Source organism: Papilio xuthus, unplaced genomic scaffold (genome assembly GCF_000836235.2).
Source record: "Papilio xuthus unplaced genomic scaffold, Pxut_1.1 DF825946.1, whole genome shotgun sequence".
NCBI lineage: Eukaryota > Metazoa > Arthropoda > Insecta > Lepidoptera > Papilionidae > Papilio > Papilio xuthus.
This window is the reverse complement of record NW_013532703.1, coordinates 8,202,550-8,220,268: the sequence shown is the minus strand read 5'-3', so window position 1 is coordinate 8,220,268 and position 17,719 is coordinate 8,202,550. Positions and strand designations below refer to the sequence as shown.

The following is a 17,719-nucleotide window of genomic DNA, read 5'->3' as shown; positions in this document are numbered from 1 at the left end:
GTTGTGCAGAATTAAAAAAAAAACTTAATAAGCCTATGTTCAACATCTGTGCCAAATTTCATTATGATCCGTTCAGCGGTTTCGGAGATATACCTTCAAACAAACATCCATCCATCCATCCAAAATTCCGCCTTATAGCATTAGTAAGATAATTTATTTATTTTTATAAATTCCTGCTGTTTTTATTATTTGTTAATAATTGTTTGACATTAACCTGTCTTGTGCAATAAACTCTCGAATGATCGTCATTACTGACTTGTTTATTGCCACACTACGTAATCGATATGAACAAACTCAGCGTCAAACATTTTGTTGTTTATATTGTTTGGTTTTATTTTTGTATCTTATATTTCCGCATACGAATTTTTTAAGATAAAATGCAGAAATTATTGTTTTTTTTACGAATATATTATATTAAAAGAGTTATCGCAACTTTCTAGAACATATCTTATAGTGGCCTAGAAAGTGAGAACTAAAGCTTTTAGTTTTTATTTTTACGTCCAATTTAGTTTCTTTTTTATGTTTTATAATCAATAAACATTTCTAGGAAGCTGGCAAAATAGAAGTAGATTTAAATAGTAAAAGAGATGTTAAATTTTAGTGTGGAAAATAGTCTTTATCATTTAAATAACTGCTAGAATATTAATGAAAACCAATGGAAAAAATATCTTTGATAAATATTATCAAACAGTTAAGTAAGTTGGTACGGATATGATACTGAAATATTTTGATTGTGGCCAATTTGTAAACTGTCCAGATTATTATAATTTAAATTGTCAGCATAATACAAACAAAAAAAAATTGAAATGGTTTTTAAACAACCGAAGTCAAAGCATCAAGTTTAGTACTTACATTCTAAATCGTCGAAAGCATATTGTAAGCAAAATAAAATATATCTTAAGTTTTTATTTCATCCTATCTATCCGGTTTTGGACTTCTATTATATTCAGTCTATTGTGAAATAACTTTTAAATTAGTCTAAAAAATAATTATGACGCATTAAAACTACTTACCAAATTAGTTAGCTGGAAATATTTGAACATTCGAAGGTCTAACAGGCTTGTGCTATTAAAAAACAGTTTTATATCTTATCTATATTTCGAACATTAATTTACATTTTAACGAGCAACCAAAACTAACTTCAACTTAATTATTATTAAGCAATACTTCTGAATTAAAGTTATTTATGTAATGGGTATTTTGGTAAGGTTTTTTCAGCGTTGTTTTAACGCAAACTTTTTGTTACTTATAATAAAAAAACATGTCTAATATATATTTGTTAAAGATCGTGTCTTTTAAATGGCCATAAAATTATTCCCAGTTAACTCTTAACATTCGAGACTTTTTTTTTATATTTAAGTATGAAAATGATTGTATTTCCACATTAAGTAAATGTTAAACCAAAGACGTTGAATATTCGTGCAAGTTTTTAATAATCTCGAGTCTATAATATTCATAATAATCGTTTACTAAAGGTTGAAATTCTTCAATAATGGCTTATTATTACAGAGGGCGGTCAATTTTATGGTCGCTTGCATCCGCTATTGGTTGGAACTGTGCCACTATTGCATACCACATCCAATAGTAAACATTATCGCAACAAACATTTATACAAAAGTTTGGAGTGTATATTATGTATATGTTACGACAAAATTATAAACATAGGTAATTCATAATTTAACTGGCAATTTTATTCTTACAATTCTGATTGAACAAAACATTCGCAATTGAGTTATTTTTCTCAATAGTTTGTAATCTATCGGACACAGATTGTCAAAATGTGAATTTATATTTTATAATATAACCCAATGCAATCTGTGACAAATTTAGAATGTAAGTATATCAGATAAGGCTCGTTTGCCTAGCCATAACATCATGATCAGTTCACTGTACGTCCACACTGAGGGGCTCGAAGCTTACCCTAACTTAGAGGTCACTAGGCTATAGTCAACCACGCTGGACAGGTACAGGTTTATTGACTTCACACATACATATCTTTGAATTTCTTCTCAGATATGTCCAGGTTGCATTACGTTGTTTTCTTTACGTAAGAACGTCGGTAAATGCACATATGTAAATCGAAAATTGAAAAACACATAGGTACATAGCTGGATTCTAACCCAGGTCCTGCAGGCGACGCTCTTGAGACATAATAGTTTTGTTAATAATATTTTAAAAAGGCGTTAAAATATTTTGTTTAATGCGTTGCATGTAATATTAATAACCAGGTAACATTTGTAAGTAAAGTCAGTAACTAACGTTATTCACAATTTTAATGTGACACATTATATATAATACGCGTATTAACAAACTGTTCTTAATATTAACGGTATAATATTACAATATAATATTCATATCCCATTATTTAGTGTAATTATTCCATATTGGTTGTGCTGCTAAGATACATTTTATTTAACGGATTTTAAACCCGTTAATACAAGAAATTGAGCCAGATCAAGGATTTTATGATATTATAGCAAATATTGGAACACTTAATAACTGAAATTATCTTTGCTACCTTTTGCAGTTATCTTTTATTGCATACATTGTCCCAAGTCGTTGAGAAATCAACTAAGTACGTAAGCCAATCTTACATCTTATTAATATAAATGCGAATGTTGGGATGGATTGGTGGATGTTTGTTATTAGGTATCTCCAGAACAATTAAACGAATGTCGCTGAAACTCGGCATAGACGTAGAACATAGTCTAGAAGAACGTAGTCTACATATTATATTTTTTTATACGTATTTTTTAATTACGTATGTACGGAGTCTTTTTGTCATCTGATAATATAAAAATATCCCATTGAAAACATCCAAATGTAGAACGTTCTATATTTGAAATTGTTTTTTTTTTATTTCATGGCATTAGTTCTAATCAACGCGCGTGATTCTTCCAGCCAGTATTTAAAATGACGGTCGATATCAAAACTAACAGCCTCGCTTGCGGGGCTTCCCTTTCGTTTTAAAGGAGTCCCTACAAATGCTTGTATTTACTAATTATGGTTCAACAGCTCGCCATTGGGTCACTTGGCAATGACGAAGACCAATGTTGATGTACGCTTACAGATTTTTGGACCGACGATTCTAAGATCGAGTTACTAAACACGGCTTAGTATTGTTTCTAGGTCGAATTGTTAGTAAATCCAATTATAATTATCTATATGTATTTTTATCAATGAATTCCTATGTGACAAGTAATATAACAGACACGTAACTATAATTGATAACATATTAATTTTAGGGTTAAACCGAATTAATACAAATGGTAAAAAAAATAAAATAATTTATATTATTTTATAATTGGAACAAAAATGAACGGAAAAATAAACAAAGAATGCTTGTAAAGAATATAAAAAGAAAATCGTTTTTTTTAATACCTTAAATTACCTCTTTACATTTTCTTGTAGTAAGTCAGCATTTTATATATACGGTCATAACACTGTATATGCTTAAAATAACATTTTAAATATATATTATAAAGGAAGTCGTTATCGTTGTATGGGAACCGCCTTGGCCTAAAGAAGTTTTGAAAGATATTCAGCAACATAGCTAAGAATTGTACAATGACTAGACTTTTAATCATCATCATCTTCTCCCTGACCTTACCCTACTTACCTGTTGTCAAACCTTAATGTTTTGGCTTAATTTTTATGACCGGTGCCTGCCTATACATTTATATACATGGGAAGAATAAATTATAATTGAAAAAGTAATTATAAACTAAATAATTATACCTATTTCAAAATTACTTCTAAAAATACTCCAAAAATAAGTAACGGTAAATGTAATTATGGTAGACCTTGATTCGTTCAATTTTTTCATAAACAAATAAATAGAATATTCTCATTATGGAGAAAAGACCAAAAATAAAACATTCCGTAGCTATAACTTGGTGCACATTTCTTAGAAAAGGTTTTGTTCCTAAATTTATGACCATATAAAAGTCTGGTTTATTAAAGTATATTGTGATTACTTATTTTTTAAAATTACATATGTAATACATCGGTTGTAAATTATAACATTTTTCGCTGTTATTGGTTCACCTATTATTGCGAGAGTGAATTGGATTCGAGATGACTTATTGAATCGTTTGCACGGGCTTCTTAATATCAGAGACGCAGGGCTTGTCGAAATGTTATCCAAGATTCATGCTCGGGCGATCAGGAGCGAGGCCGGCGCGAGCGGCAGCGGGAGCGGGCCGCCGGCGCAACGCGCGGCAGTCTGCGCCCCGCGCTCGCCACAAAGCGATCGCCTCCGCCGCAGCTATGGACACGGCCCGCTCCCCCGTACTACGCGAGTCCGCTCCCCCGTGCGCGCCCGCCACCGCCGCCGCTCCCGCGTGCGCGCCTGCGCCCGCGCCCTTCCCCGCCTCACCGTCGCACCTCCGCCGCACGCTGCACTCGCTGCGCTCGCCGTTCCGCTCAGGCTCGCCCTTCCACATCGGTTCGATCAAACGCTCGGGCTCTACCAAATCCTCCGCCTCAGACGGCGATATCGCGCGCGACGAACGCACGATGCGTAAGAAAATAAAAAAACAACGCGCCGACACGTCCAGCGACGCCTCGCGCAGCACCGACAGCTCGCCGAGTATCGATAAAAAGAAAAAGGAGGGCGGTTTCATGCGGCGGATGGGCACTATCGGTAAGAAACGAGCGGAGGAATCTTCCCCGACGCCACCTCGAGACGACTCCTCGCCTTCTACATCCCAGATAGATGAATCTCCATCGTCTCTCCCGCCGCAATTTATAGACGTTTCTTCCTCGTCGTCCCAGGCGGATAACTTTTCTCCAACCGAAATAGAAGATAAAATAATGACGCCCCCGCAATCGAAAGAATCAACACCCCCGCCGCCGTCGCTACCCCCACCGCCGCAATTAGAAGAACCGAAAACCTCTATCGAGGAACAAACTACAACACATTCCGGTGAACAAAACGAAAACAATTCTCTGGATAATGAAACTACAACAGAACCCGTTCCTCTAACGCCGTCGCCAGAGCCTTTACTCAGTCCCATCGCCGTGGAACATGCGGTCGCCACGCGGCCATTCACGAAGGAAGCTTGGAAACGTAAAACAAAACCTCTTGAAATTCCAAAGCCAGTGGAGGAGCCGAGCCCGGGTAACGCATTAAAGCGGCGTATAGCGTTCGTTACGCAGGGCTCCGTAGGCGTCTCCGAAGATCACGACGATGACGACGACGACGACGACGATGACGACGAAGAGGACACGAAGGGCAAGGTGGGGGGCGGGGAGGAGGTGGGGACGTTGGAAGAGGCGGTGGCGCTGGCGCGCGCGCGCCTGGCCGCCGCCGCCGCCGCGCCCTCACCCTCGCCGCCGCGCACGCCACGCTCGCCGCGCTCGCCGCCGCAGTCGCGTGACAACGACGATACCGAAGAGGAGGGGTCCGCGGACACGATGCCGGCATACGGAGACCTCATCGAGCCGGACAGCAAGGCGGGCAATGGCGCGGGACCGGTGAGTGGTAGTGAGTAGCGAGTGGCGGTCAGTGGGCGCGCGCTGGCCGTGCGACGCGCGCGCCATGACCTTCGAGGAGAGCGCCGACGAGTGCTACCTCACGGTGTGCGAGTGCTGCGGCTTCAGCGCCGAGACGTCGCTCTTGTTCCCTGTACGTTTCCTTTACGGTAGTTTATCGGACGCCGCGACGCGATGCCCTTCGTGAGTACACGCTGATAGTTTGCCTGCTCTCGTGTGCTTAAAGTCAATTTAGAAATTATTGCATTGCTCAGTCCATTTGAATTCAATATATGCCTGAGGTCACGTGCAATTGTTGTTGCTGTTATCAATAAACAACATTAGAATAAATAGTTATTAACTTTGGCGCTTGAGTGCGAATTAAATTCAGTTTTATATTTGACAATATAATGCTTTTGCTGCTTACAACAGCACAAAACTAACGTTTTAAATTTAGACATTTAAATGTTTTATAATTAAAGTATTTCAAATATATTTAAGTAAACTTTTACATAATCAAAATCCAAAAGCGAAGTTTTATAAACTTTTTATTTAAATATATTCGTATTTATTATATATGTACATAATTGGCAAAAGCTTACGTAAAGCTGTATATCAAGCTTATTATCAATTACAGTGGACAATCTTATCATCGCTAATAGCAATTATAATATCCAAACATATGGCCTTCTTGTCTTAATATGCAATAAAGTCTAAAATTGCGGACACAATTTGGAGTATAGACGACATTATAAACGACAAAAAAATATACAGTTAAAAGCATTTTATTAATCAAATAAATTGAATCCGAGGCAGAACATTCACTCGATAGTATTTCTTATATGCTGTAGGCGCCTAAAAGCTTTTTTTTGTGTATAAATCGTGTATCAACGGATATTGGGTTAACCGGTCGCATTATACTTGTCAAACCGGTGAAGTTATTTTAATGACTATTTCGGAAATATTCGTCCGCTCCTCTCCATTTCAATTTTAAAAGAGTTTTTTTTGTTTAATTTCTAGAGCTAAAAGCATTTTGGAAACTAGGCAACTTGTTGTAAATAAATTGCAACATTCAAATTCATTGCGAAAAAAGTTTAACTTTTCTAAAGTATGGTTAACAATAATTAGTTTATTTCCAGTATTCGACGATAATTCAATATTATATATATTTAATAGTTTTTTAGAAGAGTTATGTATTATTAAAATACTTCTTATTATACAAAAATTATAAATACCAAAGTTTGGATTTATGAATGGATGGATGTTTGTCAGAAGATACGTCCAGAACGACACAATGGATCTTGATGAAATTTGGCATGGATGTAGAACATAATTTGGAAGAACACATTGGCCACTATTTTTTTTGTAGAATATTACTAATAGTACATACTAGAGGCCATTTTATGTGATTTCTAGTAATTAATAGTACCATATGTCCTTTCAAGTTTTTTCGGCTATAGCTTATCACCTCATGTAACAATTTTTAAGTAATATGTTTCAAACATTAATGCAGAGTTTTTTTTATCTTTTCATTCATCTCACATTCAAATGCAAATCTATATTATCGTGTTTCGTTTTACGTGAATAATAAAATACGAAAGAGGTTTATTACTTAAAAAAATTATGTTATCTAGATTATTCAATCCAAACAAGTTCTAGGAGAACCTTGACTTTTAGATTTTACTTTATTCAATTTTCTACAACAATTCTACGTCATTGATATCATTTACCGTTGGTTTCTGAGACCAAATTCTCTTGTGTAAAAAATATCGTCATCTCTCTCATTATCGTTGACAAAACAAAGAGATAACAATATGTTTCAAACGGTTATTTTGGTCTCAGAAACTCACGGTTATTTATATTTAGGTTTTATATAACTATATAATTTGAAAGGGGATCTCGCAGTCATGTCTTGTATTTCAATAAATCGTCTAAATTATTAATTTTTCACGTAAAGCTGGCACAAAAGCTAAAACGTTATAAAAAAAACATTCGGAAAGTTAAATAGTAATATTGTACAGTAACCTCTTTGTAAATTTGTGATAAGTTATCATGTTTGAAAACGGTTACAGAAAATATATTAATGTTGGTACATACAAGCTCTATTATCTTGTCTTTCAGAGACTCTTTCATCCAAATAGCTTCCATTCATTTAAATCAAATGCCATTGTTTTAATTCATCCGTAGGGGACAAACTTCGCTTATATCTTTTAATTATCGGCCGCAGGCGATTCCGTCCGCACGGAATTTAAAAAAATAATGTGTGTTCCTATGTGTTCTTCCCGACTATGAATTATACTCATATGTATGCCAAATTTCATCGAGATCCGTTCAGCCTTTCTGCGGATACCTTCAAATATTCGCATTTATAATATTAGTAAAATTATTGAAAGTAAATTATATGTTTTGAGGGGATAAAATGTTAAGTTTTAAGATTTACAGCGTGTGCATTCCACAGTTACATTTTTGTCTTACAACTTTTACTAATCCGTCATTTTAAACGATTTTATTTTTTTGTAGTATGTCCTGGTAGGCTAGTTTTATAATACTTGCCTGGCTTGGTTGAAATTTCACATTAAATCTGGGTTAGCCTCACACATATAAAAATAGAAAGTGCTCGACTTTACGATAAGTCCGTCGAAAATCAGTGGAACCTTACTATGTAAGGACTGCTCTTAAAACCTGCCACCCTTACGGTGAAAAAGAAAGTTACAATCGCTTGGTGTTATTTTGCTTATATAATGTAAATAATTATTATCAAAGAAAATTACTTATTAATAATATTAATTTGATTAAATGTGACGTCAAAAAATGAAATAAAATCTAATAATTTTACGATTATGTACAGATGTTAGTAAAGTTAAATAATAGTGACTTCATAATGTTCATATTTTTCTGTCTTTGTAATGTCCTTTATTATTGACAACACGTAAGTTTAACATTTATTCGCCATTAATTTAATATTGTGTCAAATTGCCAGAGTTTCGAACACCTTGCAAATTGATTTTGAATGTTGCGATAAAGTAAAAAGTATTTGCAATAAGATATCTATTTATTGCAGTTTCTTTATGCAATGTATCGATTTCAATTGTGGTAGATTTTTTTATATCAGTTTCATAAATTGATTGTGTTAAGCAAGATTTTTTATTAGAAAGTTATATCACAAATAAAATACAGTACCTCGATGACCGAGCTTTGCTCGGTATTTTTTTTTTAAATTGTGTTATTTATAAATCATATTTAAGTACGAATTACTAATAAAATGATGAAATATGAATAATATTTTTCGATCTTACCGATAGAGAAAGTTAAGTTTATGTTTAAGTTGATTATCGATAACACACGAATAAAATGACATTTTCTAAAAATGATTCCTATTATGATACTAAATTTTATGAAAAATCGTTGGAGCCGATTCCGAGATTCCAATTAATATATATTGCTCATTTAAAGATATAAGATAAATAGTTTTTAGTATAATACATTAATATTATATTGTAAATAGCGATGGAAACACAAATAAATTATAATTGACTAACTAAATTAATTTGAATGTAATTAGTGATTGCATTTTTTGATTCATTGTTAAAGAATGTTTAAATGACACTTTATGAGTTCCTAAATATTAATTTAATTACTTAATTTATTAATGAATGACGATGTTATTTCTTGTAAAAAAAATTGCAACGGATATATTTAATCACTCTGACATCAATTAAAAACAACGCAATCTTTTTATATTAAGGTTTTTAAGTTAGGCTCAAACAGAAAATATTAGATCCAAGTTTATACTAACTCGTAGGCTATTTGTACTGTATTTTCATGTGCTATCAATGATCGTATCATTAGGTACTACTATAGATAGGAGTGTTCAAATATTTATTGTAAATTGACCTTACTGGTTTGTGAAAGTTAGACAAATAACTAATATGATATCGTTGCTTAATCTGACTAACATTCGTGGTGATTGGTTTGAGGCCGTCGTTGATCCGTGTACGGTAACCCTAACCTAAGTGTCGTGTTACTCGCGGTTAATGATATATAATGTTCATATTCATAACCGTTGTTCATCGTCTATGAATTTTAAGAGACAGGATCTGCAAATGAACAATAAGTTCTAATTGGCTTACTTGTGTGTAAATTTTTGATTCAGTATGCGTTGATAAAGTCTTGCTAATTTTACGTGTGAGCATAATTTGGTGAACTTTTGTGATTATCACCAATCTTACGCTTCGAAAAGTGATAGAATTAATTTCGTACAATGGGCACGGCTTGCCTAGTCCGTTTCTCTTTAGGCAAAACTCATTATGAGCGATTGAATTCGTTAATAACTTGAATTATTATCGTGGGATATATAATATAAAAATTATTCGCAGATAACAATTCTAGATGACTTTATAATATGGAATCGCGATAAAGAATTGCGTCATTTAATAAATTAATAATAGAAAATACGTCATTTAAATGAAGCATTTTTCCGTGAGAATTTTAGCTTTAACGATAAATAAATATAGGTCATTTTACCTAAAACACAGTTAAAATAGAGTAAACTACTATTATTTTCATTACACCAAACAGATAATAAAAACGTAAGTGTTTATTTAGGCTTTTTAGGAAATTGTGTTGTTCCGCCAGCATTGAACGACTCATGTAATATGAACTAATTTATTAATTAGCAGTACACGATATGTACTTAATAAGGCTTCAGCGAGGAAATTCGATTATGAAAGTAGCACCAATAATCTCTATTATTCCACCTACGCTACAAATCCTTAATATCGTATCATATGTTAGGGGGCTAGGAAGGGTTAGACAGGACATAACCTACAACTATATTTAATATTTTACTTATATGAAAATAGATTACCAAAGTTTTAGATTCGACTTTCTTAATCCTTGCAAATATATCTGTAATGTCTGTTTATTATATAATTACTAACTATTGGAATAGATCCATCGAGGGAAATAAATCATAAGAAAATTATTAAGATGATGCCACAACTCATTAGTTGGTGAGCGTATGGTCGAGGTTTTATAACTGTCAGATTGTGGTAATAAAGTACATTGGATATTAATTAAATTGGATTATAGTAATAATATTACATTGTAGTAATAGAATAAGTTAATATATAGATGTTATAGAATTGAAGTATTTATTTTATTTATTTATTTAAGCTTTGTACACAATTTAAAGTACATAGTGTAACATTATATAGAAATACAGTGATGTACAGATGAGCTTAACTCTAAAAGAGTTCTCTTACATCTCGTATTGTCCAGCTTGTAAAGTTACCAAAAAAAACATTTTATTAAATATTGAGTTAATTTTTTTTCTTATTAACACTGACTAACCTGTTTGAAACCGTCGTGATTATATTCTACTTAGGCCTAAATTCGTAGATATAAAATTGAATCCTCAAATGTCGTAGAATAATCGAGTGGTAAGGAAAAGTTGTAATAAACACTCGTCTGTTATCAAACGTCCGATAAGAAATCGTGCACCCACTTCAACTCACTTAATAAAATGGCCTGTCTTCGGTACATCACTATAGTATGACTGCAGCCGCCATTGTGAATCTAACTGTTGTTTTTAAATGTGTAATTTTTATTTAAACAAAAAATAAGCACCTTTTTGTGTTCAATTTTTAAAGTTGTTTATTTTGTTTACGTTAATAAAAGTGTGACGTTATTAAAGACGATAAACTTGTATTCCTTTTTTAAAAATAATTTGAAAAATTAAAAGGAAAATGTGCACAAAGCCGTAAGCGTCCGCAGAAATGTGCGAGTTTATAATCGAGAATATTCTATATCATTCACGTATCTTGCTCCATTGGAATTATACTAGAGTTTCTTGACGAACCGATATCTCGATCACGCCGGTCGTGAACAAAGATGTCGCCCAAACCGAAGCCGAATACACGCGTAAGTTTTTTTTCAATACCGTCCAAGTACGTTGGTAATAATTCTGTTGAGCCACGTTTTTATACAATAGGAATGTTGACAAAATTTAAACTTTTATCTTATAAAGTATTTTTCGTGATGTACCTAATTTATTACTTATTTGATTAAATATCTTTCTTCTCCGTTTTTTACGTTACGGAATTTGAAGGTTGTTCGGTTGTAAAACATGACTAGTACGTGTCAATAGTTTTTTTTTAATATAAAATATGCCATAGACGTTTTACTAAGTTTTTTTTAATCTTGTTTTTGTAAATACCTGTTTTAATGCAAGTTAGAATTCCACTCAACTAATATTCTTTATTAAAATTTATCCGAAAGTAAAAATTTTGAACTGTGGTTATTGTTATTAAAAATCATGTTTATTTTTTTAAGATATGACTAAAATTTATTTCATATTTTTTAATCCGTTGATAACAAACTCAATACTTATGTAATGTATTATCTGAGATGGACCATTTATTTTCTGATAGTGAAATATTGTAAACATCACTAACAATGTAAACTGATACTTCGTTATTAATTTATTTACTTTGTTGTTGCTAATGTACATTATTGTGAGTCTTCTCTTCTACTTCAGATTTTATCATTACAAGTAATTTTTGTCGCCTAACCTATATATACATTTTTTTAATAACAACTAATTGGTAATCAAAAAAGTTTCTACTGACACATTTATTGTTCTAAATTTGAATTGAATCTATACCTTTTGAAAGTAAAACGACTTGATTAGGCATAAAATATGTCATTCTCATGAAAATGCTACGGGTTTTTTTAATAATTATCTGGAGTTTAATGGTCGGCAAAGAAAATCAAATAAAAATTAATATAATTATGCGAAATTAATAATTATGATAAATATATAATTTTTATTAGGTACTTTAGTAAAATGATATCTAATATTATTTCATAGTTCTACAAATTATGTTAACATTATTCTTGCTTTATTTTAGTACGAAATTAATTTTGCCTTTTTTATTATTCATGATGTATCGTGGGAAATTATTATTTTATTAATATGTTATTCCTCATACATAAATAACATATATATATATTATAATTTTATCTGTATGTTACTTTTTTATGTTTTAAATAAAGATTTTGTTCTAATTATCTGTAAAGATATACGCACAATATAACGGATCAAAAGATCAATGGACTTTTCGTTAAAAATAAATTTATATGTATTTGACACGAATTCTAGTTTATTTAATTCTCGTTCAGATAATAGCTGTTGTCTACGATTTCGTACCAATGAAAATAAAAAACACTTAGCGTTTATTTAGTTTCGTATTTAGCAAATAATTATGTAAAAAAATAACAATTTTTCGGACTCTATTCCAAATTATTTTTTATCTGTGCAAAATCCAGATCCGATCCATAGTAAAATTAGTACGATAGATTAATAAAGCTATATTTGTGTGCGATCAAGGTATTTATGTCATTAAATACGTCCTTAAGTCCATGTCTTTAATTGACACTAATTAGAAGATAGTCTTGTCAGCCGGAGGCCGCGGTAAACAAAACGTTTGCGTGTCCCCACGTCCATGCGTACCGACAATATGTCCATGTGTTGTGAAGGGATTATGTATTTATCGTCTAGTACTTTGACCGTCTCGGTTGCGGCTTTGTTCTAGAATGCGGCATTTTAGTACAGTTATTCCTGTAAATTAAGAAGGTTCATATTGTATAAGAGCGATAAATATATTACATTTCTATACAATTGTAAGAAAAAATAACAATAGACTTCAATTAATTTAAAAAATCCGATTAATTGAGTTTGAAAAATAAATCGAATATATTTCATCCAATTAGTCGTCTTTGCTTCGAGCAAAATCAATTTAAAAAAAAACAACATTCTATAATAATAATATTGTTACAGTCGCACGCGACCCCTAGCGCCGAACGGCGGGAGCATCTGTACAAGATCCTGGTGATAGGCGAATTGGGTACTGGAAAGACGTCCATAATCAAGCGCTATGTGCACCAGTTCTTCAGCCAACACTACCGCGCTACAATCGGCGTTGACTTCGCCCTGAAAGTTCTTAATTGGGACTCGAATACAATTATTCGCTTGCAGCTATGGGATATCGCAGGTAAGTACATTGAAGCATCGTTTAATAACTAATGCGGAACTTAAGTCTCTGCTTTCTCTTTCCCATTTCTTTAGATCAAGTGATATAATAGTCAAACATTGCTACATTTCTTGAATTTTATAATAAAGTTATCTTCTCTCTATACCTACTCTTAACTCCTCAGAAGTTTATTATGATTGTTAGAAAAAAGTTTTTATGCGTAATTCAAGAGAACCTGTTTTTTTTTTGTTTTTGTGCCGGTGCAAGAAGTTTTTATACTTATTTTTTTTGGGACAGTCACTTTTGACAATCTAATAATTGAAGTCAATGAAATATGGATGAACTTAGTCTCAATTTTGCTTGGATGTTTTTTGTGTTAATGTGTATTTATTCTATGTTATTTCTTGCGTTGTTAATCATGGTTCCAAATTAATTTAATTTATGTATGAACGTTTTTTGAAGTTATGTAAGTATATTACTTACTATATTGCAAAAATAGGGCACAAGCTCATATTAGTTTATTTTAAAAAGTTAATACTTTCTTCCGAGACAAAAGATTTAGAAGTCAAGATATTTGAAAATCTTAATACAATGATAAATAATGTTTATTGTATTCAAGGTCAAGAACGTTTCGGCAACATGACGCGTGTGTACTACAAGGAGGCTGTGGGCGCGTTCATCGTGTTCGACGTGTCGCGGGTGGCCACATTCGATGCTGTGGTCAAATGGAAGAACGACCTCGACACCAAGGTGCAGCTGCCCGATGGAACGCCCATACCCTGTATACTACTGGCTAATAAGGTATCTATTTATTGGGATGTTAAACGCTTCTTCTTCGTAGGCAAGTTGTTGTTTAGTTGTCTTTTATTTCCTATTATTATATATAAAATAAAGAAACTTTCAAACAGCACTAACTGGTCATCTTATCTTTTATAAAATATGTTTTCTTTTTAAAGGGAAATTTTATGAGGTCTTTTCGCCCCTCTTATAGATTCGTAACAGTAACCAAAAGATTTGTTGGACAAAATGTGACAAAAAGAACGTTGAAAGGACTTCCATCTCTTAACGGTTTAATCCATGATACTTAAGCCCTCTTAGGCCTCTGACTTTAAAAACGGTCACCGATACTGAATTAATGTTTTTGTTTGCAGTGTGATCAACAAAAAGAAGGTATCGTGAATTCTTCAGCCAAGATGGAGGAGTATTGCCGCGAGAAAGGCTTCGCTGGCTGGTTTGAGACATCCGCTAAAGAGAACATTAACATCGAAGAGGCTGCCCGCTCTTTAGTCAATAAGGTAATAATTATTTCCTCAATAACGTAGCATAAGGACGACAAAACGACAAACCAATTTTGAGATGTTATTCGATTTGTATTCTTGGACATCTTATGCGGAGAGTTGATAATCACAAAAAGCAAAAGTGTTGAAATTGAATGTAGATGGCTATAAAGGTAGAGGAAGACCAATGAAAGTATATTGAATTCAGATATGAATGCTAATAGACATGTATGGAGAAGTAGTACACATTGCCAACTTTCCGTTGGGATAAGGGCAGGTTGATGATGAATCGATTTGTATGTGTTTGAGAGTCATTGGGGTCAGTGGGATTTTTTGGTTTTATTAAGTGATAAAAATTAAACCCTATTAAACTGGAAAATAATCAAAGAGAACGGAAATTCTTTACTGATTGTAATAAATGTTTTTTTGCTTATGTTAATATGATAAATATTGTGCAAGCGATATTTAATATTTCCGATAGATTATATCTCAACATAATATCATGTTTTATTGCAACGACCTCGAATGACGCTTGTACCCATGCATATGTTATTTGTACCATTGGCATTCAAATATAATAATTATTTTAATTTTATTAATAACTAGCTATCGCCCGCGAGTCCGTTCGCACAAAATTAAAAAAACAAACAAAATTACTATACTATGCGTTCTTCCGGACTATGTTCTTTATGTGTGCCAAATTTCATTGAGATCCGTTCAGCCGTTTAGAAGGTACCTTCAGACAAACATCCATCCATCTAAACATTTACATTTATAATATTAGTAAGATTAATTGTAATAAATAGAGATCAGTTATCAAAATGTCCGTCCGTCCGTCACAATTGTCCGATATATTGATTTTAATTAAAAAATACAATTAAATTTGTTACTAGGTAGTTTACAAAACTTTGATAAAGTTATGTTTATATTTGTGTGAGTAAAATTTCGAAAAGGATAATGTCTCAATTTTTATTTTGAATTTTTATTTCCAAATTAACATAATCGTAAAAAAATTTAACTTTGAAATTAACATAAAAGAAACGTTAAGAGGGTCTTTAGGGTTTTTGAATTGTTTTAAACTTGCGTAATGATTATTTTGAATCGATTCAAATTGCGGTCAAATGGTTTTTACATTTAAATAATGTGTGTAATTTTAGGCGCGAAAATAAGGTCATTTTTAAATGAAACTTCTGTAGCTGTTGATTTATTAAACAACAGTATTTAATTTATGTTTGTTTTCATTAGATCCTTCTAAACGACAAGCTGCTACACAATAATGACAAGGACGGCGAAAGATTCGCTCTCGATCACAAGATCGCTAACGGCGAGAACAGCAGAAGCGGCGGCGGCGGCAAGTCATGTGCCTGCTGACCCAATCGTTAGCCGCCTCCATGCTGCAGTCTGCAACCGACCAATCAAAACTCTGCAAAACGATGCTGGACCAATGGAAAAGCCATCAAAATATGTTTTCAGGGACAAATGTCAAACTTGGAACAAATCAAAATGTAGAATCGATGTAAATTTGTACATTTGTAACAAGAAATAATAAGTACAACTGTATTGTTCTATTTGATTTTCTCTAAAATTCTAATTTTACAATTTCGACTACGACCTTACAAAATATATGTCTTCATAAATATAATATCTAGATTGTTCCTTAAAAACTGAGAGACCTTAAGTAATAATGAGTTATCGTGTGTTTTTTGGTTTGATTCTTAAGAGGATATTTAGAGAGATAAATATTATTTAAAGTGCCTACTCTGATCGAATTTATGACATGTTAATTATTGTAATTTTGACTCCTAATTATTGTTTTTGTCTATTATTGATACGTAAATAGTTGTTAATGATAAGTGTGGTTATCTATAAGATGGATTTTATGCGGTACAGTTATCTGTTGTAATGTTAAGTGGCTATATTTATGTTATTTTCATTTTTCTTATAAATAAAAACGTTAAGTTTAATCTAGCAATTGCTGTGTATATTTTTATAATCTGTCCGTTTTTTTTTGTTTTTAAATTTGTAACGACCGCGTAATTTCCATCAATTGTCGAAGCACTAATGTGCATTTATTCATGGATTTATTGTGTGCCATGTGCGGCTAAAGTCATAAGCAATTATAAAGTACATTATTGTAAGAGTGTATAAAAAGTACATCTGTAACGTTGTGTTATAAGTATTACTTATTTTACAAGCGAGAGAGAAATTTATTGTAATTTATTGTAATATTAATAAAAGCGTTTAACAGAAATGTGTGTTTGATTTTTTACAGGAATATCTATTTTATTAATTTTACAAGATTTTATTTGTGCCTGTCCCTATTTTTATCTAATCTCGCAAATAAAATTTTATTCACTTTTCATACATTTCTAAATCGAACACAAAGGCTTGTTTTCATTTTTTTTTAATTATTTGAGAAGACACTTCATCAAAATTATACTTTCTTACATAGTAAAATTAACAAAATAATTTGAGAATAATGGAGAAATTTCGATTGCTTGGAAATATGGTAACTTAAAATAAAATCTTTTTTATAAAAAAAAAACTGGAGACATATGTTCCATTGTAACTGATCTAGAAATACTGGGTAATAAAAATATAAATGCTAAAAACAACGTCCACACTTTTGCTACTAACCTACTTGAATAACACGTTTAAGTATTTTGGCATTTACAAATGTTTTCTGCATTGTTTGTTATTTTATAAGGTCAGCGTAACATAAACTGAATTTGGGTAATTAGCGAGTTTCTTATGCTTCACTTTAAATTTTAAAATAAGAAGGTATATCTTTTAAAAGGATGATAAGCAATAGTTGCGTAATAACTGTTAAACTTTTCTAGGACCTCAGGAATGTTACATCGAATGATAACTCTTCGTTGTTAGAAAGGAATGAGTAACTTTAGGAGTTTTTATAGGAAAAGGCACGGTACACGC

The 17,719-nt window shown here is 32.4% G+C and overlaps 1 protein-coding gene across 1 annotated transcript; it reads left to right on the top strand.

The window, feature by feature from the left end:
* The first annotated feature begins 4,152 nt into the window (after window positions 1-4,152).
* Window positions 4,153-16,995, top strand: Rab32 (RAS oncogene family member Rab32). Its single transcript, XM_013320284.1, has 5 exons — window positions 4,153-5,478; window positions 13,316-13,529; window positions 14,128-14,309; window positions 14,660-14,803; window positions 16,031-16,995. Exons 1-5 carry the CDS (start codon window positions 4,153-4,155, stop codon window positions 16,154-16,156), a joined length of 1,992 nt encoding a protein of 663 aa, XP_013175738.1. The 3' UTR covers window positions 16,157-16,995.
* Window positions 16,996-17,719: the final 724 nt, after the last annotated feature.